Here is a 23,965-nt window from a genome sequence, read left to right on the forward strand (position 1 = left end):
CTCGATGTGGCGGAGCTTCCAAGTGGTGCCACGAAGCGTCGATGGTGTAGAATGGCGGCGGTGCTTCAAAATGGCGGCCAAGATGGCGGCCTCACAAAATGGCGGCCCCTCAAAATGGCGGCAGCGGGAGACGAATGGTGGCAGGTCAAAGATGGCGGCACTTCAAACTGGCAGCCATTACGAAATGGCGCCTTGTGATGGCAGCACTTAGAAATGGCGGCCATTACAAAATGGCGCCTTATGGTGGCGTCATTTTAAACCGGCTGCATTACAAAATGGCGGCCCAAAATGGCGACTGAACAACATGGCGCCATTTTAAAATGGCGGCCCAAAATGGCGACCGAACAAAATGGCGGCCCAAGATGGCGGCATCACAAAATGGCGCCCTTACAAAATGGCGGCCCAAAATGGCGACCGAACAAAATGGCGGCCCAAGATGGCGGCATCACAAAATGGCGCCCTTACAAAATGGCGGCCCAAAATGGCGACCGAACAAAATGGCGGCCCAAGATGAAGCCATTCCAAAATGGCGACCGAACAAAATGGCGGCCACCGAACACGACTCCATCCCCCGTTCCCGTCCCCACACCGCCATGATCCCGCGTGGTTTTATTCCCCATCACGTTTTAATGTCATCCCTCCCCCTGTTCGGTGCCGTCCTGCAGCCCCCCGGGGGCGGCGAATGGCGGCGGGCAGCGAGCGAACAGCCAGTCGTCCTCCTTGCGCAGCCAGCGCAGCAGCCGCGTCAGAGCAGCAATGGCCGCCGCCTTCGGGAGCAGCGGGCTGAGGCACGCGTACAGCTCGAAACGGGCCGTCACCTACGGGGGGGGAAGGGGATGGTGAGTGGGAGCCATCTTGGGGGGCTGTGGGGGGGAAGATGGCGGCCATCTTGGGGGTTGTCGGGGGGATATGGCAGCCATCTTGGGGGCTGGGAAGATGGCGGCCATCTTGGGGGGCTGTGGGGGGGATATGGCGGCCATCTTGGGGGTTGGAGGGGGATATGACGGCCATCTTGGGGGGTTGTGGGGGGGATATGGCGGCCATCTTGGGGGGTTGTGGGGGGGAAGATGGCGGCCATCTTGGGGGGCTGTGGGAGGGATATGGCGGCCATCTTGGGGGGCTGTGGGGGGGATATGGCGGCCATCTTGGGGGGCTGTGGGGGGGAAGATGGCGGCCATCTTGGGGGGCAAGATGGCGGCCATCTTGGGGGGCTGTGGGGGGGAAGATGGCGGCCATCTTGGGGGTTGGGGGGGAAGATGGCGGCCATCTTGGGGGCTGGGGAGGGGGATATGGTGGCCATCTTGGGGGTTGGAGGGGGATATGGCGGCCATCTTGGGGGTTGGAGGGGGATATGGCGGCCATCTTGGGGGGCTGTGGGGGGGAAGATGGCGGCCTCTTGGGGGATGAGGGGTTATGGGGGCTGGGAAGGGGGGGGGGGAATATGGCGGCCATGTTGCGGGTTGGGGTGTTAAGGGGGCTTGGGGAGGGAGGGAATATGGCGGCCATGTTGGAGGTGGCCATGTTGGGGATTGGAGGGGGATATGGCAGCTATTTTGGGGGCTGGGGGGGGGAAGATGGCGGCCATGTTGGAGGCGGCCATCTTGGGGGTTGGAGGGGGATATGGCGGCCATCTTGGGGGCTGGGGGGGGGGGGGGTAAGATGGCAGCCATCTTGGGGGGCTGTGGGGGGGATATGGCGGCCATCTTGGGGGGCTGTGGGGGGGATATGGCGGCCATCTTGGGGGGCTGTGGGGGGGATATGGCGGCCATCTTGGGGGGCTGTGGGGGGAAGATGGCGGCCATCTTGGGGGGTTGTGGGGGGGAAGGTGACCGCCATCTTGGGGGCTGGGGGGGGGGGGGGGGGGAAGATGGTGGCCATCTTGGGGGGCTGTGGAAGGGAAGATGGCGGCCATCTTGGGAGGTTGTGGGGGGGATATGGCAGCCATCTTGGGGACTGGGAAGATGGCAGCCATCTTGGGGGGCTGTGGGGGGGATATGGCGGCCATCTTGGTGGGTTGTGGGGGGAAGATGGCGGCCATCTTGGGGGGTTGTGGGGGGAAGATGCCAGCCATCTTGGGGGGTTGTGGGGGGGAAGATGGCGGCCATCTTGGGGGTTGGAGGGGGATATGGCGGCCATCTTGGGGGGCTGTGGGGGGGATATGGCGGCCATCTTGGGGGTTGGAGGGGGATATGGCGGCCATCTTGGGGGCTGGGGGGGGGGGAAGATGGCGGCCATCTTGGGGGTTGGAGGGGGATATGGCGGCCATCTTGGGAGCTGGGGTGGGGGGAAGATGGCGGCCATCTTGGGGGGCTGTGGGGGGGATATGGCAGCCATCTTGGGGGGTTGGAGGGGGATATGGCGGCCATTTGGGGGGTTGTGGGGGGGAAGATGGCAGCCATCTTGGGGGATGAAGAGGGGAATACAGACCACCATATTATACCCCCCTCCATCTTATTAGATGCACCACCCCCCATATTAGACCCCCCCTTACCCATGCGAGCAGTGTGTGTGTGCTGTTGGCGCGGTAGAGCAGCCGTAGGGGGCGCTGTGAGCAGCGCAGCCGGCCCTGCAGCCCGTGATATAGGGCAAAGAGCCGCTGCTGATCCATGGGGCGGCACAGCGGGGCATGAAGGTCTGGGCTATAGGGGAAATATGGGGTTATATGGGGTTCTATGGGGGTTATATGGGGTTCTATGGGGGTTATATGGGGTTCTATGGGGGTTCTATGGGGTATATGCAGCCCATGATATAGGGCAAAGAGCCGCTGCTGATCCATGGGGCGGCACAGTGGTGCATGAAGATCTGGGCTATAGGGGAAATATGGGGTTATATGGGGTTATATGGGGTTATATGGGGGTAATATAGGGTTATGTGGGGGTTATATGGGGTAACATGGGGTTATATGGGGCAATATAGGGGTTATATGGGGTTCTATGGGGGTTCTATGGGGTATATGCAGCCCATGATATAGGGCAAAGAGCCGCTGCTGATCCATGGGGCGGCACAGCAGGGCATGAAGGTCTGGGCTATAGGGGAAATATGGGGTTATATGGGGTTATATGGGGTTATATGGGGGTAATATAGGGTTATGTGGGGGTTATATGGGGTAACATGGGGTTATATGGGGTAATATAGGGGTTATATGGGGTTCTATGGGGGTTCTATGGGGTATATGCAGCCCGTGATATAGGGCAAAGAGCCGCTGCTGATCCATGGGGCGGCACAGCGGGGCATGAAGGTCTGGGCTATATGGGGAGATATGGGGTTATATGGGGTAATATAGGGGTTATATGGGGTTCTATGGGGGTTATATGGGGTAACATGGGGTTATATGGGGTAATATAGGGGGTATATGGGGTTCTATGGGGGTTCTATGGGGTATATGCAGCCCATGATATAGGGCAAAGAGCCGCTGCTGATCCATGGGGCGGCAAAGCGGGGCATGAAGGTCTGGGCTATAGGGGTAATATGGGGTTATATGGGGTTATATGGGGGGTAATATAGGGTTATGTGGGGGTTATATGGGGTAACATGGGGTTATATGGGGTAATATAGGGGTTATATGGGATTCTATGGGGGTTCTATGGGGTATATGCAGGCCATGATATAGGGCAAAGAGCTGCTGCTGATCCACGGGGTGGCACAGCGGGGCATGAAGGTCTGGGCTATAGGGGAAATATATGGGGGTTATATGGGGGTTATATGGGGTTATATGGGGGGTTATATGGAGTTATATGGGGGTAATATAGGATTATGTGGGGGTTATATGGGGTTATATGGGGAGTTATATAGGGTAATACGGGGTTTTATGGGGGTAATATAGGGTTATGTGGGGGTTATATGGGGTAATATGGGGTTATATGGGGGTAATATGGGGGTAATATGGGGGTAATATGGGGATATACGGGGTAATATGGGGTTATACGGGGGTAATATAGGGTTATGTGGTGGTTATATGGGGTAATATGGGGTTATATGGGGGGGATATGGGGCTATATAGGGGATATATGGGGTTATATAGGGGATATATGGGGTCAGGGGGTAGTTATATGGGGTCAGAGGGTAGTTATATGGGGTCAGAGGGTAGTTATATGGGATCAGGGGGTAGTTATATGGGGTCAGGGGGTAGTTATATGGGGTCAGGGGGTAGTTATATGGGATCAGGGGGTAGTTATATGGGGTCAGGGGGTAGTTATATGGGGTCAGGGGGTAGTTATATGGGTTCAGGGGGTAGTTATATGGGGTCAGGGGGTAGTTATATGGGATCAGGGGGTAGTTATATGGGGTCAGGGGTTGGTTATATGGGGTCAGGGGGTAGTTATATGGGGTCAGGGGGTTGTTATATGGGGTCGGGGGGTAGTTATATGGGATCGGGGGGTAGTTATATGGGATCAGGGGGTTGTTATATGGGTCAGGGGGTAGTTATATGGGATCAGGGGGTAGTTATATGGGGTCAGGGGGTAGTTATATGGGGTCAGGGGGTAGTTATATGGGATCAGGGGGTAGTTATATGGGGTCAGGGGGTAGTTATATGGGGTCAGGGGGTAGTTATATGGGGTCGGGGGGTAGTTATATGGGGTCAGGGGGTAGTTATATGGGATCAGGGGGTAGTTATATGGGGTCAGGGGGTAGTTATATGGGATCAGGGGTTGGTTATATGGGGTCAGGGGGTAGTTATATGGGGTCAGGGGGTAGTTATATGGGGTCAGGGGGTAGTTATATGGGATCAGGGGGTAGTTATATGGGGTCAGGGGGTAGTTATATGGGGTCAGGGGGTAGTTATATGGGGTCGGGGGGTAGTTATATGGGGTCAGGGGGTAGTTATATGGGATCAGGGGGTAGTTATATGGGGTCAGGGGGTAGTTATATGGGATCAGGGGGTAGTTATATGGCATCAGGGGGTAGTTATATGGGGTCAGGGGGTGGTTATATGGGATCAGGGGGTAGTTATATGGGGTCAGGGTGTAGTTATATGGGGTCAGGGGGTAGTTATATGGGATCAGGGGGTAGTTATATGGGGTCAGGGGGTAGTTATATGGGGTCAGGGGGTAGTTATATGGGGTCAGGGGGTAGTTATATGGGGTATACCCCCTAATACCCCCCAGACCCCCATTATTACCATGTGAACTGCGGCACCTGCATCACATCGTCCTCCCCTTCCAAAGGCTTATATAGGAAATGCCATAAATCCGTTGTGCCGGCTCTATCGGGGCCGTAATTCGTGTAGCCCTTCTTTATGGCCGCCCCCAACTCCTCCATCCAGCCCTGAGCCTTCAGCTCCTGCTCCAACCTCCTCCTACAGGCCGAGGCCGCGTAGAACCCCTCGCGTTGGGTCAGGAGGAGGATGAGGGTTAATGGGGTTTCGTCCAAGGCCGCGGCGTAGGCGTAAAAGAAGCCGTCGGGGTTGAAGCAGGGCAGGCAAACGGGGCTCCACACCTCCCCGGAACCCACCTACAGGGCAAGGAAAACACTATGGCACACCATTACTGCCCCATTACCCCTATTACACCCCATTACACCCCATTAACCCCTATTACACCCCATTAATCCCTATTACACCCCATTAGTCCCTATTACACCCCATTACTGCCCCATTAACCCCTATTACACCCCATTAACCCCTATTACACCCCATTACTGCCCCATTAATCCCTATTACACCCCATTAACCCCTATTACACCCCATTACTGCCCCATTAACCCCTATTACACCCCATTAACCCCTATTACACCCCATTACTACCCCATTAATCCCTATTACACCCCATTACTACCCCATTAACCCCTATTACACCCAATTACTACCCCATTAATCCCTATTACACCCCATTACTGCCCCATTAACCCCTATTACACCCCATTAACCCCTATTACACCCCATTAACCCCTATTACACCCCATTACTGCCCCATTAACCCCTATTACACCCCATTAACCCCTATTACACACCATTACTGCCCCATTAATCCCTATTACACCCCATTACTGCCCCATGTATCCCTATTACACCCCATTAATCCCTATTACACCCCATTACTACCCCATTAACCACTATTACACCCCATTACTACCCCATTAATCCCTATTACACCCCATTACTACCCCATTAACACCTATTACACCCCATTAACCCCTATTACAGCCCATTACTGCCCCATTAACCCCTATTACACCCCATTAACCCCTATTACACCCCATTACTACCCCATTAACCCCTATTACACCCCATTAATCCCTATTGCACCCCATTAATCCCTATTGCACCCCATTAGCCCCTATTACACCCCATTACAACCCCATTAACCCCTATTACACCCCATTACTGCCCCATTAACCCCTATTACACCCCATTAATCCCTATTACACCCCATTACTACCCCATTAACCCCTATTACACCTCATTACTGCCCCATTTACCCCTCATTAAACCCTATTACCCCCCACTATTCCATTAACCCCTATTACACCCCATTACTGCCCCATTAACTCCTATTACACCCCATTAACCCCTATTACAACCCATTACTACCCCATGTACCCCTATTACACCCCATTACTACCCCATTAACCCCTATTACACCCCATTAACCCCTATTACACCCCATTACTACCCCATTAATCCCTATTACACCCCATTACTACCCCATGTACCCCTATTACACCCCATTAACCCTTATTACACACCATTGCTGCCCCATTAATCCCTATTACACCCCATTAATCCCTATTACACCCCATTACTACCCCATTAATCCCTATTACACCCCATTACTACCCCATTAATCCCTATTACACCCCATTAACCCTTATTACACACCATTGCTGCCCCATTAATCCCTATTACACCCCATTAATCCCTATTACACCCCATTACTACCCCATTAATCCCTATTACATCCCATTACTACCCCATTAATCCCTATTACACCCCATTAACCCCTATTACACCCCATTACTGCCCCATTAACCCCTATTACACCCCATTAACCCCTATTACACCCCATTACTGCCCCATTAATCCCTATTACACCCCATTAACCCCTATTACACCCCATTAACCCCTATTACACCCCATTACTACCCCATTAACCCCTATTACACCCCATTAACCCCTATTACACCCCATTACTACCCCATTAATCCCTATTACACCCCATTACTACCACATTAATCCCTATTACACCCCATTACTCCATTAACCCCTATTACACCCCATTACTACCCCATTAATCTCTATTACACCCCATTAACCCCTATTACACTCCATTACTACCCCATTAATCCCTATTACACCCCATTACTGCCCCATTAATCCCTATTACACCCCATTACTCCATTAACCGCCATTACACCCCATTACTGCCCCATTAATCCCTATTACACCCCATTAATCCCTATTACACCCCATTACTACCCCCATTTACCCCTCATTAAACCCTATTACCCCCCACTATTCCATTAACCCCTATTACACCCCATTACTGCCCCATTAACCCCTATTACACCCCATTAACCCCTATTACAACCCATTACTACCCCATTAACCCCTATTACACCCCATTACTACCCCATTAATCCCTATTACACCCCATTACTACCCCATTAACCCCTATTACACTCCATTACTACCCCATTAATCCCTATTACACCCCATTACTGCCCCATTAATCCCTATTACACCCCATTACTCCATTAACCGCCATTACACCCCATTACTGCCCCATTAATCCCTATTACACCCCATTAATCCCTATTACACCCCATTACTACCCCATTTACCCCTCATTAAACCCTATTACCCCCCACTATTCCATTAACCCCTATTACACCCCATTACTGCCCCATTAACCCCTATTACACCCCATTAACCCCTACTACAACCCATTACTACCCCATTAACCCCTATTACACCCCATTACTACCCCATTAACCCCTATTACACCCCATTACTACCCCATTAATCCCTATTACACCCCATTACTACCCCATTTCCTCTCATTAATCCCTATTACCCCCCACTATTCCATTACCCTATTCCCCCCCATTACTCCATTAGCCCCTATTACCCCCATTACTCCATTAGCCCCTATTACCCCCATTATTCTATTAACCCCTATTCCCCCCCATTACTCCATTAGCCCCTATTACCCCCCATTACTCCATTAGCCCCTATTACCCCCCATTACCCCAATTACCCCCCACCACCCCATTACCCCCAATTACCCCCCACCACCCCATTACCCCCCACCACCCCATTACCCCCAATTACCCCCCACCACCCCATACCCCCTCTTTCCCCCCATATCCCCCTATCCCCCCCTTTCCCCCCATTACCCCCTCATATCCCCCTATCCCCCCCTTTCCCCCCATTACCCCCTCATATCCCCCTATCCCCCCCTTTCCCCCCATACCCCCCATTACCCCCCCATATCCCCCCCTTTCCCCCCATATCCCCCTATCCCCCCCTTTCCCCCCATACCCCCCATATCACCCTATCCCCCCCTTTCCCCCCATACCCCCCATATCACCCTATCCCCCCCTTTCCCCCCATACCCCCCATATCCCCCCCTTTCCCCCCATACCCCCCATTACCCCCAATATCCCCCTATCCCCCCCTTTCCCCCCATACCCCCCATATCACCCTATCCCCCCCTATCCCCCTATCCCCCCATACCCCCCTATCCCCCCCATACCCCCCATTACCCCCCCATATCCCCCTATCCCCCCCTTTCCCCCCATATCCCCCTATCCCCCCCTTTCCCCCCATACCCCCGATATCCCCCTATCCCCCCCTTTCCCCCCATACCCCCCATATCCCCCTATCCCCCCATACCCCCCATATCCCCCTATCCCCCCATACCCCCCATATCCCCCTATCCCCCCCCTTTCCCCCCATATCCCCCTATCCCCCCCTTTCCCCCCATATCCCCCATATCCCCCTATCCCCCCCTTTCCCCCCATATCCCCCCATATCCCCCCCTTTCCCCCCATACCCCCCATATCCCCCTATCCCCCCCTTTCCCCCCATATCCCCCTACCCCCCCTTTCCCCCCATACCCCCCATATCCCCCTATCCCCCCCTTTCCCCCCATACCCCCCATTACCCCCAATATCCCCCTATCCCCCCCTTTCCCCCCATACCCCCCATAGCCCCCTATCCCCCCCTTACCTTCAGCAGGTTGATGACCAGCTGCACATCACACGCGCTCAGCTGCCCCCCATCCGCCATCGCCTTCTGCCTGGCCGCCATCACCAGCTGCCCCCCAACAGCCACCAAAGCCAAAGCAGGAGCCGGAGCCCCCCCTATGGCCGCCCTCCTTAGTGCAGCCCCCAACCCCCTCCTCAATACCCCCGGCATGGGCATCACCTTCACAGCCTTTAATAACAACCTCCCGTCCGATGCCGGCCCGTTTAACAACCGATCCAGAACCGCTTCGGAACCGGATAAAAGACGACGGAGATCGAAACCACGACGGCGGGTGAAGATGCGGGTGAGGCCGTGTTGGGTGAGGAGGCTGAGGATGTGCTGCTGCACCAGGCACAGCTCGGCACGGAGCTGCCACGGGGGCTGGGGGCCGCGGGACACCGACACCAACAGGAGTGGGGAGCGGTGCTCAAACACCAGCGTGCGGCCGTCTGTAATGGAATATATTGGTCGTATTAGGGTATAGTGGGTCGTAACAGGGTCATAGAGGGTCATATTGGGGCATATTGGGGTCATAGTGGGGCATTTGAGGTCATATTGGGGTCCTATCAGGGCATTGAGGGTCATAACAGAGCATATTGGGGTCATAATGGGACATTTGGGGTCATATTGGGGCATTTGGGGTCATATTGGGGTATATTAGGGTCCCCTAATAGTGCCCCATATTGGGGCACTATATGGTCATATTAGGGCATTATAGGGTCATATCGGGGCATATTAGAGTCATATTGGGGTCCTATCAGGGCATTGAGGGTCATAACAGAGCATATTGGGGTCATAATGGGGCATTTGGGGTCATAGTGGGGCATTTGGGGTCATATTGGGGCATTATAGGGTCATAGTGGGGCATTTGGGGTCATATGGGATCATATAGGGGCACTTTGGGGTCATATGGGGTCATAGTCGGTCATATTGGGGCACTATGGGGTCATATGGGATCATATAGGGGCACTTTGGAGTCATATGGGATCATATAGGGGCACTTTGGGGTCATATGGGGTCATAGTCGGTCATATTGGGGCACTATGGGGTCATATGGGATCATATAGGGGCACTTTGGAGTCATATGGGATCATTCTGAGGTCCTAACGGGATCATATTGGGGTCATATCGAGGCACTTTGGGCTCATATGGGGTCACAGTGGGTCCCATAGGGGCACTCTGGGGTCCCAATGGGGTGCCCTAGTGTTGCTGTGGGGTCCCTTAGTGGGGAGGCTGAGGATGTGCTGCTGCACCAGGCACAGCTCGGCACGGAGCTGCCACGGGGGCTGGGGGCCGCGGGACACCGACACCAGCAGGAGTGGGGAGCGGTGCTCAAACACCAGCGTGCGGCCGTCTGTATGGGGGGGATAATGGGGTTATATGGGGATATTAGGGGCATATCAGGTCATATTAGGGCCATATCAGGTCATATTGGGGCCATATCAGGTCATATTGGGGCACTATAGGGTCATAGTGGGGCATTTGGGGTCATAGTGGGGCATTATAGGGTCATATTGGGGCATATTTGGTCATAGCAGGGCATTTGGGACCCCCTATTTAGGACCCCCCCCCTCAATTTAGGCCCCCCCCATCCAATTTAGGACCCCCCCCAATTTAGGACACCCTATTTAGGACCCCCCCCCCCCCCCCAAACTTAGGCCCCCCCCATCCAATGTAGGACCCCCCCCATTCAATGTAGGACCCCCCCCATCCAATGTAGGACCCCCCCCACACACAATTCAGGCCCCCCCCAATGTAGACCCCCCCCATTCAATGTAGGCCCCCCCCATTCAATTCAGCACCCCCCCCCCCATCCAATTTAGGACCCCCCCCATTGACCCATCCCCCCCCCCCCATCCAATTTATGCCCCCCCCCCAATGTAGGACCCCCCCCCACAATTCAGGCCCCTCCCAATGTAGACCCCCCCCCCAATTTAGCCCCCCCCCCATCCAATTTAGGACCCCCCCCATTGACCCATCCCCCCCCCCCCATCCAATTTAGACCCCCCCATTGACCCATCCCCCCCAAATTTGGCCCCCCACCCCCATCCAATTTATGACACCCCCCCCATTCAGGACCCCCCCCCCCCCATTCCCCCCCCCCGCCCATTGACCCAACCCCCCCCCATTTGGCCCCCCCCCCATCCAATTTAGGACCCCCCCCCATCTAGGACCCCCCCCATTGACCCATCCCCCCCCCCATCCAATTTATGACCTCCCCCAATGTAGGACCCCCCCCCCCACAATTCAGGCCCCCCCCAATGTAGACCCCCCCCATTCAATGTAGGCCCCCCCCATTCAATTCAGCACCCCCCCCCCCATCCAATTTAGGACCCCCCCCATTGGCCCATCCCCCCCCCCATCCAATTTATGACCCCCCCCCAATCCAATGTAGGACCCCCCCATTCAATTTAGGCCCCCCCCCAATCCAATGTAGGACCCCCCCCATTCAATTTAGGGCCCCCCCCATCCAATTTAGGCCCCCCCCCATCCAATGTAGGACCCCCCCCAATCCAATGTAGGACCCCCAATTTAGGCCCCCCATCCAATTTAGGACCCCCCCCCCCATGTAGGATCCCCCCCATTCAATTTAGCCCCCCCCCCCCATCCTATTTAGAAACCCCCCCCCCCAATTTAGGCCCCCCCCCCCCCCCAATTTAGGCCCCCCCCCATTCAATTTAGGACCCCCCCCCATATAACCCCATCCCTCCCCCCTCCATTTACCCCCCCCCCATTTAGCCCCCTCCCATCCAATTTAGGACCCCCCCCCCAATCCAATGTAGGACCCCCCCCATCCTATGTAGGCCCCACCCCATTCAATGTAGGACCCCCCCCCATTCAATTTAGGACCCCCCCCCTAATTTAGGCCCCCCTCCCCCCAATTTAGGCCCCCCCCCATTCAATGTAGGACCCCCCCCCATCCAATTTAGGACCCCCCCCCCATCCAATTTAGGACCCCCCCAATTTAGCCCCCCTCCCCCCCCAATATAGGACCCCCCCATTCAATGTAGGACCCCCCCCCAATCCAATGTAGGACCCCCCCATCCTATGTAGGCCCCACCCCATTCAATGTAGGACCCCCCCCCATCCAATGTAGGACCCCCCCCCCATCCAATTTAGGACCCCCCCCAATTTAGCCCCCCTCCCCCCCCAATATAGGACCCCCCCATTCAATGTAGGACCCCCCCCCAATCCAATGTAGGACCCCCCCCATTCAATGTAGGACCCCCCCATTCAATTTAGGGACCACCCCCCAATTTAGCCCCCCCCCCCATCCAATGTAGGACCCTAGGCCCCCCCCATTCAATTTAGGACCCCCCCCCCAATTTAGGACCCCCCCAATCCAATGTAGGACCCCCCCATTTCAATTTAGAACCCCCCCCCAATTCAGCCCCCCCCCCCCAATTAAGACCCCCATTACCCCCCCCCCCCAATTAAGACCCCCATTACCCCCCCCCCAATTAAGACCCCCATTACCCCCCCCGTACCCGTACCGCATCGCACGGCCCGCAGCTGGTTCCCGTTGCTCTGCACGAAGGACACGAGCGCCATGATGACTCCCATGGTTCCCGCCAGCGCCTCCTCGTTCCCGTGGCGGGAATAGATGGGTTTTCCCGCCTCGCTCAACACGAACACGTGACGCCTCCGACGGCGCCAACTCAGCGTCGTGACGTCATCGGACGCGACGCGACGACACGTGACTGGGGGGGGGAGGGGAGGGCGGGGGAGGGGGAGGGGAGAGGGGAGGGGAATGGGGGAGGGGGCGTCTGTGGGGGGGGGGGGGGGGGGGGGGGGGGGGAGATGAATGGGGTTAAATGGGGTTAAATGGGGTTAAATGGGAGGGCATGGGATGGGGGGGGGGGTCCTAAAACTGAGGGACCCCCAACCCCACTTATAACCCCCCCCTCCATTATAGAACCCCCCCCACTTTAAGACCCCCTCCCAGCCCCACTTATAACCCCCCCCCCCCCATTTTAGTGCCCCCCACACCCACTTATAACCACCCCCCCCTATTTTAAGACCCCCCCATACCCACTCTTAACCCCCCCCACTTTAGGACCCCCCCCAGCCCCACTTATGCCCCCCCCCCCCCCATTTAAGGACCCCCCCCCCCATTTTAGTGCCCCCCAGCCCCACTAATAACCCCTTCCCCCACTTTAAACCCCCCCCACAGCCCCACTAATACCCCCCCCCCATTTTAAGACCCCCCAGCCCCACTCTTAACCCCCCCACTTTATAACCCCCCCAGCCCCACTTATGCCCCCACCCCCATTTAAGGACCCCCCCCCCATTTTAGGACCCCCCAGCCCCACTAATACCCCCCCCCAACTTTAAGACCCCCCATTCAAGGACCCCCCCCATTTTAGGACCCCCCCAGCCCCACTAATAACCCCCCCCCCCACTTAAAGGACCCCCCCTGGCCCCACTTATAGGACCCCCCCAGCCCCACTAATACCACCCCCCATTCAAGGACCCCCCCCCACTTTAAAACCCCCCAGCCCCACTAAACCCCCGTCCCCCCATTTTACGACCCCCCCAGCCCCAATACCCCCCTCCCCCATTTTAACACCCACCCCCCTCCCCACTTATAACCCCCCCCCCTATTTTAAGACCCCCCAGCCCCACTTATAACCCCCCCCCCCCCCACTTTAAAACCCCCCCAGCCCTACTTATGTCCCCCCCATTTAAGGACCCCCCCCCCACTTAAAGGACCCCCCCCAGCCCCACTTATAACCCCCCCACACTTTAAAACCCCCCCAGCCCTACTTATGTCCCCCCCATTTAAGGACCCCCCCCCATTTTAGGACCCCCCCAGCCCCACTAATAACCCCCCCCCCACTTAAAGGACCCCCCCTGGCCCCACTTATAACCCCCCCCACTTTAAAAACCCCCCCAGCCCCATTAAACCCCCCCCCCCCATTTTAAGACCCCCCAGCCCCACTTATAACCCCCCCCCCCCCATTAAAAGACCTCCCCCAGCCCCACTTATATCCCCCCCCACTATAAAACCCCCCCAGCCCTACTTATGTCCCCCCCATTTTAGGACCCCTCCCCATTTTAAGACCCCCCCCATCCCCACTTATAACCCCCCCACACTTTAAAACCCCCCCAGCCCTACTTATGTCCCCCCCATTTAAGGAGCCCCACCCATTTAGGGACCCCCCCCATTATAGAACCCCCCAGCCCCACTTTAGGACACCCCCAGACCCACTTATAACCCCCCCCCCCTATTTTAGGACCCCCTCAGCCCCATTTTAAGACCCCCCCAGCCCCACTTATAACCCCCCCCCCCCACTATAAACCCCCCCAGCCCCACTTTAGGACCCCCCCAGCCCCACTCATAACCCCCCCCCATTTTAAGCCCCCCCTCATCCCCATTCACACTCAATCTGTGCCCCCCCCCCTCACCTGGGGGCTCTGGGGACCCCTCCCTTGTTGGAGGCTCCGCGGCCGCCATGGCCGCCTGAAGTGGGTGGGGTCACGTATAGCCACGCCCACCACCTTTCTCTCATCCAATCACTGTCTCCTCTCCTTCCTCAAGCCCCGCCCCTTTCCTCCCGTCCTCCAATCCGCTGCGACGCGCCTTCGCTTAGCCCCGCCCCCTCGTTTTGACCACGCCCCCTTTCAGCTCCGTGTTCCCGCCACCGCCGCCCTGCTTCCGGGTTGGGCGTGATGACGTCACGGCGCCGCTCTCCTATCCAATCGGAGAGCTCCTCCGAGCTTGGTGGGCGGGGTTCTTGACTCATTGACCAATCAGGGATAAGCATATGACCACGCCCCCTTCCCCCTTGGCTCCGCCCATAGTGGGCGGGGCTTAGCGTTGGGGGCGGAGCTTCGGGAATGGGATGGGGGTGTATGGGGTTATATGGGGCCATATAGGGGATATAGGGGGACATGGACAGAGCTGCCGAGGGCCGGGTGGGGTCCTATGGGGGGTGTGTGGTCATATGGGGGGTGTGGGGTCATATAGGGATGTATGGGGTTATGTGGGGGTGTGGGGAAGTGGGGCTATATGGGGCTACATGGGAATATATGGGGTTATATGGGGCTATATGGGTCTATATGGGGTTATATGGGGTTATATGGGGCTATATGGGGTTATATGGGGCTATATGGGTCTATATGGGGCTATATGGGGTTATATGGGGTTATATGGGGCTATATGGGAATATATGGGGTTATATGGGGATATATGGGGTTATATGGGGCTACATGGGAATATATGGGGTTATATGGGGCTATATGGGAATATATGGGGTTATATGGGGCAATATGGGGTTATATGGGGTTATATGGGGCTATATGGGAATATATGGGGTTATATGGGGCTATATGGGGCTATATGGGGTTATATGGGGCTATATGGGAATATACGGGGTTATATGGGGTTATATGGGGCTATATGGGTTTATATGGGGCTATATGGGTCTATATGGGGTATATGGAACTATATAGGGTATATGGGGCTGTATGGGTCTATATGGGTCTATATGGGGCTATATGGGTCTATATGGGGTTATATGGGGCTATATGGGTTTATATGGGGCTATATGGGTCTATATGGGGCTATATGGGGTTATATGGGGTTATATGGGGCTTTATGGGTCTATATGGGGTTATATGGGGACATATGGGGGTCCATAGGGACATATACGGGGTTATATGGGGACATATGGGGGTCCATAGGGATATATATGGGGTTATATGGGGACATATGGGGGTCCATAGGGACATATATGGGGTTATATGGGGTTATATGGGGACATATGGGGGTCCATAGGGACATATATGGGGTTATATGGGGACATATGGGGGTCCATAGGGACATATATGGGGTTATATGGGGTTATATGGGGGTCCATAGGGATATATATGGGGTTATATGGGGACATATGGGGGTCCATAGGGACATATATGGGGTTATATGGGGACATATGGGGGTCCATAGGGATATATATGGGGTTATATGGGGACATATGGAGTCCATAGGGATATATATGGGGTTATATGGGGTTATATGGGGACATATGGGGGTCCATAGGGATATATATGGGGTTATATGGGGACATATGGGGGTCCATAGGGACATATACGGGGTTATATGGGGACATATGGGGGTCCATAGGGATATATATGGGGTTATATGGGGTTATATGGGGACATATGGGGGTCCATAGGGATATATATGGGGTTATATGGGGACATATGGGGGTCCATAGGGACATATACGGGGTTATATGGGGACATATGGGGGTCCATAGGGATATATATGGGGTTATATGGGAGCATATAGGGTCATATAGGGACGTATGGGGTCCATAGGTGGGGGGTCACGTGATCCCAGTGGTGACACACGGTCACGGTGTCACACGCTCGTGGTGACACGTGGTCACGTGACTCCCTGCCCCACAGGTTATGGGGCACCGCGCTGCCGCCCTATGGAGACTGACGGGGACGTGGGGCCACGAGTGGGACTGCAGGCAGAGTGAGGGCAATGGGGGCTCTATGGGCTCTATGGGGTCACTATGGGGCTCTATGGGGTGTCTATGGGGCTCTATGGGGTGTCTATGGGGCTCTATGTGGCTCTATGGGGCTCTATGGGGTGTCTATGGGGTCTATGGGGCTCTATGGGGTGTCTATGGGGTCTATGGGGCTCTATGGGATCACTGTGGGGCTCTATGGGGTCACTGTGGGGCTCTATGGGGCTCTGTGGGGCTCTATGGGGTGTCTATGGGGTCTCTATGGCGCTCTATGGGGTCATTCAGGGCTCTATGGGGTGTCTATGGGATCTATGGGGCTCTATGGGGTCTGTGGGGCTCTATGGGGTGTCTATGGGTTCTATGGGGCTCTATGGGGTGTCTATGGGGCTCTATGGGGTGTCTATGGGGCTCTATGGGACTCTGTGGGGCTCTGTGGGGCTCTATGGGGTGTCTATGGGGCTCTGTGGGGCTCTATGGGGTGTCTATGGGGGCTCTATGGGGTGTCTATGGGGTTCTATGGGGCTCTGTGGGGCTCTATGGGGTGTCTATGGGGTCTATGGGGCTCTATGGGGTCTGTGGGGCTCTATGGGGTCATTCAGGGCTCTATGGGGATCTATGGGGTCACTATGGGGCTCTATGGGGCTCTGTGGGGCTCTATGGGGTGTCTATGGGGTCTATGGGGCTCTATGGGGTCACTATGGGGTGTCTATGGGGTCTATGGGGCTCTATGGGGTCATTCAGGGCTCTATGGGGTCTGTGGGGCTCTATGGGGTCATTCAGGGCTCTATGGGGCTCTATGGGGTCACTATGGGGCTCTATGGGGCTCTGTGGGGCTCTATGGGGTATCTATGGGGTCACTATGGGGCTCTATGGGGTCATTCAGGGCTCTATGGGGCTCTATGGGGTCACTGTGGGGCTCTATGGGCTCTATGGGGTGTCTATGGGGCTCTATGGGGTCATTCAGGGCTCTATGGGGCTCTATGGGGTGTCTATGGGGCTCTATGGGGTGTCTATGGGGCTCTATGGGACTCTGTGGGGCTCTGTGGGGCTCTATGGGGTCACTATGGGGCTCTATGGGGTCATTCAGGGCTCCATGGGTCTCTATGGGGTCACTGTGGGGCTCTATGGGCTCTATGGGGTGTCTATGGGGCTCTATGGGGTGTCTATGGGGTCACTATGGGGCTCTGTGGGGTCATTCAGGGCTCTATGGGGTGTCTATGGGGTCACTATGGGGCTCTATGGGGTCATTCAGGGCTCTATGGGGCTCTGTGGGGCTCTATGGGGTGTCTATGGGATCTATGGGGCTCTATGGGGTCTGTGGGGCTCTATGGGGTGTCTATGGGGCTCTATGGGTTGTCTATGGGGCTCTATGGGACTCTGTGGGGCTCTGTGGGGCTCTATGGGGTGTCTATGGGGCTCTGTGGGGCTCTATGGGGTGTCTATGGGGTGTCTATGGGGCTCTATGGGGCTCTGTAGGGCTCTATGGGGTCACTATGGGGCTCGATGGGGTCTCTATGGGGCACTATGGTGTCTATGGGGTCACTATGGGGCTCTATGGTGTGTCTATGGGGTCTATGGGGCTCTATGGGGTCACTATGGGGCTCGATGAGGTCTCTGTGGGGCACTATGGGGTCTATGGGGTCACTATGGGGCTCTATGGGGTGTCTATGGGATCTATGGGGCTCTATGGGGTCACTATGGGGCTCTATGGGGTCATTCAGGGCTCTATGGGTCTCTATGGGATCACTGTGGGGCTCTATGGGGTCACTGTGGGGCTCTATGGGGCTTTGTGGGGCTCTATGGGGTGTCTATGGGATCTATGGGGCTCTATGGGGTCACTATGGGGCTCTGTGGGGTCTCTATGGCGCTCTATGGGGTGTCTATGGGGCTCTATAGGGCTCTGTAGGGCTCTATGGGGCTCTATGGGGTCACTATGGGGCTCGATGGGGTCTCTATGGGGCACTATGGGGTCTATGGGGTCACTATGGGGCTCTGTGGGGTCCCTATGGGGTTCTATGGGGCTCTATGGGGCTCTATGGGGTGTCTATGGGATCTATGGGGCTCTATGGGGTCACTATGGGGCTCTGTGGGGTCTCTATGGCGCTCTATGGGGTGTCTATGGGGCTCTATAGGGCTCTGTAGGGCTCTATGGGGCTCTATGGGGTCACTATGGGGCTCTGTGGGGTCTCTATGGGGCTCTGTGGGGTCCCTATGAGGTCACTATGGGGCTCTATGGGGTGTCTATGGGGTTCTATGGCGCTCTATGGGGTGTCTATGGGGTGTCTATGGGGTCTATGGGGCTCTATGGGGTCACTATGGGGCTCTATGGGGTGTCTATGGGGTTCTATGGGGCTCTATGGGGTGTCTATGGGGCTCTATGGGGCTCTATGGGGTCACTATGGGGCTCGATGGGGCTCTATGGAGTCTCTATGGGGCTCGATGGGTCTCTATGGGGTGTCTATGGGGCTCTATGGGGCTCTATGGGGTGTCTATGGGGCTCTATGGGGTCACTATGTGGCTCTGTGGGGTCTCGGTGGGTCTCTGTGGGGTCTCTATGGGGCTCGATGGGGCTCTATGGCGTCCCTATGGGGTCACTATGGGGCTCTATGGGGTGTCTATGGGGCTCTATAGGGCTCTGTAGGGCTCTATGGGGCTCTATGGGGTCACCATGGAGATTTGTGGGTCTCTATGGGGTCTATGGGGCTCTATGTGGTTACTATGGGAGTCTATGGGGTCTCTATGTGTCTCTATGTGTCTCTATGTGTCCCTATGTGTCTCTATGTGTCCCTATGTGTCTCTATGTGTCCCTATGTGTCTCTATGGGGTCTCTATGTGTCCCTATGGGTCGCTGTGGGTCTCTATGTGTCCCTATGTGTCTCTATGGGGTCTCTATGTGTCTCTATGTGTCTCTATGTGTCTCTATGTGTCTCTATGGGGTCTCTATGTGTCCCTATGGGTCGCTGTGGGTCTCTATGTGTCTCTATGGGGCTCTATGGGGTCTCTATGTGTCTCTATGTGTCTCTATGTGTCTCTATGGGGTCTCTATGTGTCCCTATGTGTCTCTATGTGTCTCTATGGGTCCGGTGCTGACTCGTTACTGACGTGGTTTCCTGTAGGCCGCCATCGTGGCGCTGCCGCTGCCGCCCCACAAGGAAGAACCGGAACCAGCCCGACCCACAGCGGGGGGAGCTCAGCCCCACGGCCAGCACTGCTCAGGTGAGATATGGGGCAGGGGGTCGGATCTATGGGGCAGGATGTCGGATCTATGGGATGGGGGTCAGATCTATGGGGCAGGGGGTCGGATCTATGGGGTGGGGGTCAGATCTATGGGGCAGGAGGTCAGATCTATGGGGTAGGGGTCGGATCTATGGGGCAGGGGGTCAGATCTATGGGGCAGGATGTAGGATCTATGGGGCAGGGGGTCAGAACTATGGGGCAGGATGTCGGATCTATGGGGCAGGGGGTCGTATCTATGGGGCAGGGGGTTAGATCTGTGGGGCAGGATGTCGGATCTATGGGGCAGGGGGTCGGATCTATGGGGCAGGATGTCGGATCTATGGGATGGGGGTCAGATCTATGGGGCAGGGGTCGGATCTATGGGGCAGGGGGTCAGATCTATGGGGCAGGGGGTCGGATCTATGGGGCAGGGGGTCAGATCTATGGGGCAGGATGTCAGATCTATGGGGCAAGGGGTCGTATCTATGGGGCAGGGGGTTAGATCTGTGGGGCAGGATGTCGGATCTATGGGGCAGGATGTTGGATCTATGGGGCAGGGGGTCGGATCTATGGGGCAGGATGTCGGATCTATGGGGCAGGGGGTCAGATCTATGGGGCAGGGGTCGGATCTATGGGGCCAGGGGTCATATCTATGGGGCAGGGGGTCATATCTATGGGGCAGCATGTCGGATCTATGGGGCAGGATATTGTATCTATGGGGCAGCGGATCCCATTGCTCCCAACCTCCGCCCCCATTAAGCCACGCCCACTTCAAGCAACGCCCCCCCGGAAGCGGAACCTCCTCCCTCAACCGGAAGTCCCGCCCCCTTTCAAACCGAAAGTGCTCCATCTCCCGGAAGTGAACAGGAAGTCCCGCCCCCTCCTTCGACCAAACCTTTCACACGTGACCGGAAATCCCCCCCACCCCCCAGCAACAGGAAGCCCTCCCCGATAGAACCGGAAATCCCGCCCCTTAAAACCGGAAGTCTCCCCCCACCAATCAGAGTCCCTCCCTCCACACAGCGGAAGTCCCGCACACCCCTAACCGGAACTTCCGGACCCCCCAACCGGAAGTTCCGCCCTCCAACCGGAAGTCACTCCCCCACCACCCAACCGGAAGTTGAGTCCAGCCACAAACCGGAAGTTTCTCTCCCACACCAAACCGGAAGTTGAGTCCTGCCACAAACCGGAAGTCCCTCCCCCACCGCTCAACCGGAAGTTGAGTCCCGCCACAAACCGGAAGTCCCTCCCCCTTATCAGGAGCATTTCCGTTCCCGCTCCGCCCCTCCCCCCACCTCCCGCCATGGACGTGACGTACGCCGTGGTCAATAAGGGGCGGGGCCGGGGACGAGGACACGTCACTTCCGCTCGAGATCACGTCACTTCCGCTCGAGATCACATCACTTCCGGTCGAGCCCACAGCATTTCCGGTCGAGATGACGTCACTTCCTGTTTCGGAGACCCCGCCCCTTTCCTCACTGACCACGCCCCCTTTGGAAGAGACAACGCCCATACCGGAAGTCCCGCCTTACCCAGAAGCCCCGCCCACTCCGGTGAGCCAATCGGGAGCGAGGGGGGGCGTGGCTTCAAAAGGGGCGTGGCTTTTGCTGTGGGTGGGGCGCTCTGATTGGATGGCGTTGTCAAAGGGGCGTGGCCTCGTGGGGGGGGGTTTGGAGGGGGCGTGGCCTGTGTGGCTTCCTATGGGGTGTCTATAGGGGTCTATGGGGCAGCTATGGGGTGGCTATGGGGTCTATGGGGCAGCTATGGGGTATCTATGGGGTCTATAGGGCAGCTATGGGGTGGCTATGGGGTGTCTATGGGGTCTATGGGTATCCATGGGGTGTCTATGGGGTGACTATGGGGCTCTATGGGGTCTATGGGTTATCTATGGGGTGTCTATGGGTCTCTATGGGGCCGCTATGGGGTTTTTATGGGGTGTCTATGGGGTCTATGGGTAACTATGGGGTCGCTATGGGGGGTCTATGGGTATCTATGGGGCCGCTATGGGGTGTCTATGGGGTCTATGGGTATCTATGGGGCCGCTATGGGGTGTCTATGGGGTCTATGGGTATCTATGGGGCCGCTATGGGGTGTCTATGGGGTCTATGGGTATCTATGGGGCCGCTATGGGGTGTCTATGGGGTCTATGGGTATCTATGGGGTGTCTATGGGGTTTCTGTCCCCACAGCGCCCCCTGATGGTGCATATGAAGAAGTGACGCCGCCAGTGGACAGCGCTGCCCCTGCACTGGGTGAGACTCTGCCCCATAGACACCCCATAGACACCCCATAGATACCCCATAGACACCCCAGAGACACCCCATAGCTGCCCTATAGCTGCCCCATAGACACCCCATAGCTGACCTATGGCTACCCCATAGACACCCCATAGCGACCCCATAGCTGCCCCATAGACACCCCATAGATATCCCATAGACACCCCATAGCTGACCTATGGCTGCCCCATAGATACCCCATAGCCTCTCCATTGCTGCCCCGTAGTTGCCCCATGGCCCCATAACCACCCCATAGAATGTCATGGCACCCCCTAGTGACCCCATAGAACCCCATACAGCCCCATAGAACCCCACATGACCCTATAGAGCCCCATAGAGTCCCATAGTGACCCCATAGTGCCCCATAGAGCCCCATAGTGACCCCATAGTGCCCCATAGTGACCCCATAGAACCCCATAGAACACCCATAGTAACCTTATAGTCCCCCATAGAACCCCACAGAGCCCCATAGAACACCATAGAACCCCATACAACCCTATAGAGCCCCATAGAACCCCATAGTGACCCCACAGCACAACCATAGCGCCCCATAGAACCCCATAGAGCCCCATAGAACCCCATAGTGACCCCATACAGCCCCATAGAACCCCATACAACCCTTTAGACCCCCATAGATCCCCATATCACCCCCATATCACCCCATAACTCCACCTTTGTGCCCCATAGGATTCCGGTTGCGTCCCCCGAAGCCTCGGGGTCCTCGTGCCCCCCCCCCACATTGGGGTCAGCTGTGACAGCGGGAACGGAACCCAATTTGGGCTCAAAAAGGGCAATTTAGGGACAGAGGGAGAAATAAAGGGTAAATCCTACACAGCTTCCGGGACCCTGAACCTCTGTGACCCCAAATCCCCCATTGCTGACCCCAAATCTCTCATTTCTAACCCCAAAATCCCTCCTTTTGACCTGAAATCCCCCATTTTTAACCCCAAATCCCCCATTTTTAACCCCAAATCCCCCATTGCTGACCCCAAATCTCTCATTTCTAACCCCAAAATCCCTCCTTTTGACCCAAAATCCCCCATTTTTAACCCCAAATCCCCCATTTCTAACCCCAAATCCCCCCTTTTAATCCCAAATCCCACCGTTCTGACCCCAAATCCCCCATTTTTAACCCCAAATCCCCCATTTTTAACCCCAAATCCCCCCTTTTAATCCCAAATCCCACCGTTCTGACCTCAAATTCCCCATTTTTAACCCCAAATCCCTCCTTTTGACCCAAAATCCCCCATTTTTAACCCCAAATCTCCCATTGCTGACCCCAAATCCCCCATTTTTAACCCCAAATCCCCCCTTTAGACCCCAAATCTTCCATTGCTGACCCCAAATCTCTCATTTCTAACCCCAAAATCCTTCCTTTTGACCCGAAATTCCCCATTGCTGACCCCAAATCCCCCATTTTTAACCCCAAAATCCCTCCTTTTAACCCCAAATCCCCCATTGCTGACCCCAAATCCCCCATTTCTAACCCCAAAATCCCTCCTTTTGACCCAAAATCCCCCATTTTTAACCCCAAATCCCCCATTGCTGACCCCAAATCTCTCATTTCTAACCCCAAAATCCCTCCTTTTGACCCGAAATCCCCCATTTTTAACCCCAAATCCCCCATTTTTAACCCCAAATCCCCCCTTTTAACCCCAAATCCCCCATTGCTGACCCCAAATCTCTCATTTCTAACCCCAAATCCCCCCTTTTAACCCCAAATCCCCCATTGCTGACCCCAAATCTCTCATTTCTAACCCCAAAATCCCTCCTTTTGACCCGAAATCCCCCCTTTTAACCCCAAAT

General features: G+C 55.9%; 2 protein-coding genes across 2 annotated transcripts; one reads left to right on the forward strand and one right to left on the reverse strand.

The window, feature by feature from the left end:
• Positions 1–607: 607 nt before the first annotated feature.
• LOC146751339 (vacuolar fusion protein MON1 homolog B-like) lies at positions 608–14,660 on the reverse strand. The gene is made up of 7 exons (XM_085534735.1): positions 14,597–14,660; positions 12,682–12,954; positions 9,170–9,636; positions 5,120–5,451; positions 3,519–3,665; positions 2,492–2,639; positions 608–818 (listed from the first exon to the last, which is right to left on the reverse strand). The coding sequence occupies exons 1-7, from the start codon at positions 14,643–14,645 to the stop codon at positions 633–635; spliced, it is 1,602 nt and encodes a 533-aa protein (XP_085390861.1). The 5' UTR covers positions 14,646–14,660; the 3' UTR covers positions 608–632.
• A 347-nt stretch (positions 14,661–15,007) lies between these two features.
• On the forward strand, positions 15,008–22,993 carry LOC146751340 (uncharacterized). Its single transcript, XM_085534707.1, has 6 exons — positions 15,008–15,106; positions 16,601–16,673; positions 19,785–19,884; positions 21,145–21,437; positions 22,073–22,135; positions 22,847–22,993. The coding sequence occupies exons 1-6, from the start codon at positions 15,083–15,085 to the stop codon at positions 22,912–22,914; spliced, it is 621 nt and encodes a 206-aa protein (XP_085390833.1). The 5' UTR covers positions 15,008–15,082; the 3' UTR covers positions 22,915–22,993.
• The last annotated feature ends 972 nt before the right edge of the window (positions 22,994–23,965 follow it).

Source organism: Coturnix japonica, unplaced genomic scaffold (assembly GCF_054131305.1).
Source record: "Coturnix japonica strain WE unplaced genomic scaffold, WE-NBRP24 Scf097, whole genome shotgun sequence".
Classification (NCBI taxonomy): Eukaryota; Metazoa; Chordata; class Aves; order Galliformes; family Phasianidae; genus Coturnix; species Coturnix japonica.

What these genes read in the sequence shown, in the direction of transcription:
- LOC146751339 (XM_085534735.1), bottom strand. Translation starts at nt 14,645, where the DNA reads ATGGCGGCCGCGGAGCCTCCAACAAGGGAGGGGTCCCCAGAGCCCCCA. An exon ending in GGGGTCCCCAGAGCCCCCAG is followed by an intron (nt 12,955 to 14,596) that starts GTGAGGGGGGGG and finishes CCCCCCCCACAG; the next exon opens with ACGCCCCCTCCCCCATTCCC. An exon ending in ACCCCATGTTACCCCATATA is followed by an intron (nt 2,640 to 3,518) that starts ACCCCCACATAA and finishes TTTCCCCTATAG; the next exon opens with CCCAGACCTTCATGCCCCGC.
- LOC146751340 (XM_085534707.1), top strand. Translation starts at nt 15,083, where the DNA reads ATGGACAGAGCTGCCGAGGGCCGG. An exon ending in ACAGAGCTGCCGAGGGCCGG is followed by an intron (nt 15,107 to 16,600) that starts GTGGGGTCCTAT and finishes CCTGCCCCACAG; the next exon opens with GTTATGGGGCACCGCGCTGC. An exon ending in CAGCGCTGCCCCTGCACTGG is followed by an intron (nt 22,136 to 22,846) that starts GTGAGACTCTGC and finishes TGTGCCCCATAG; the next exon opens with GATTCCGGTTGCGTCCCCCG.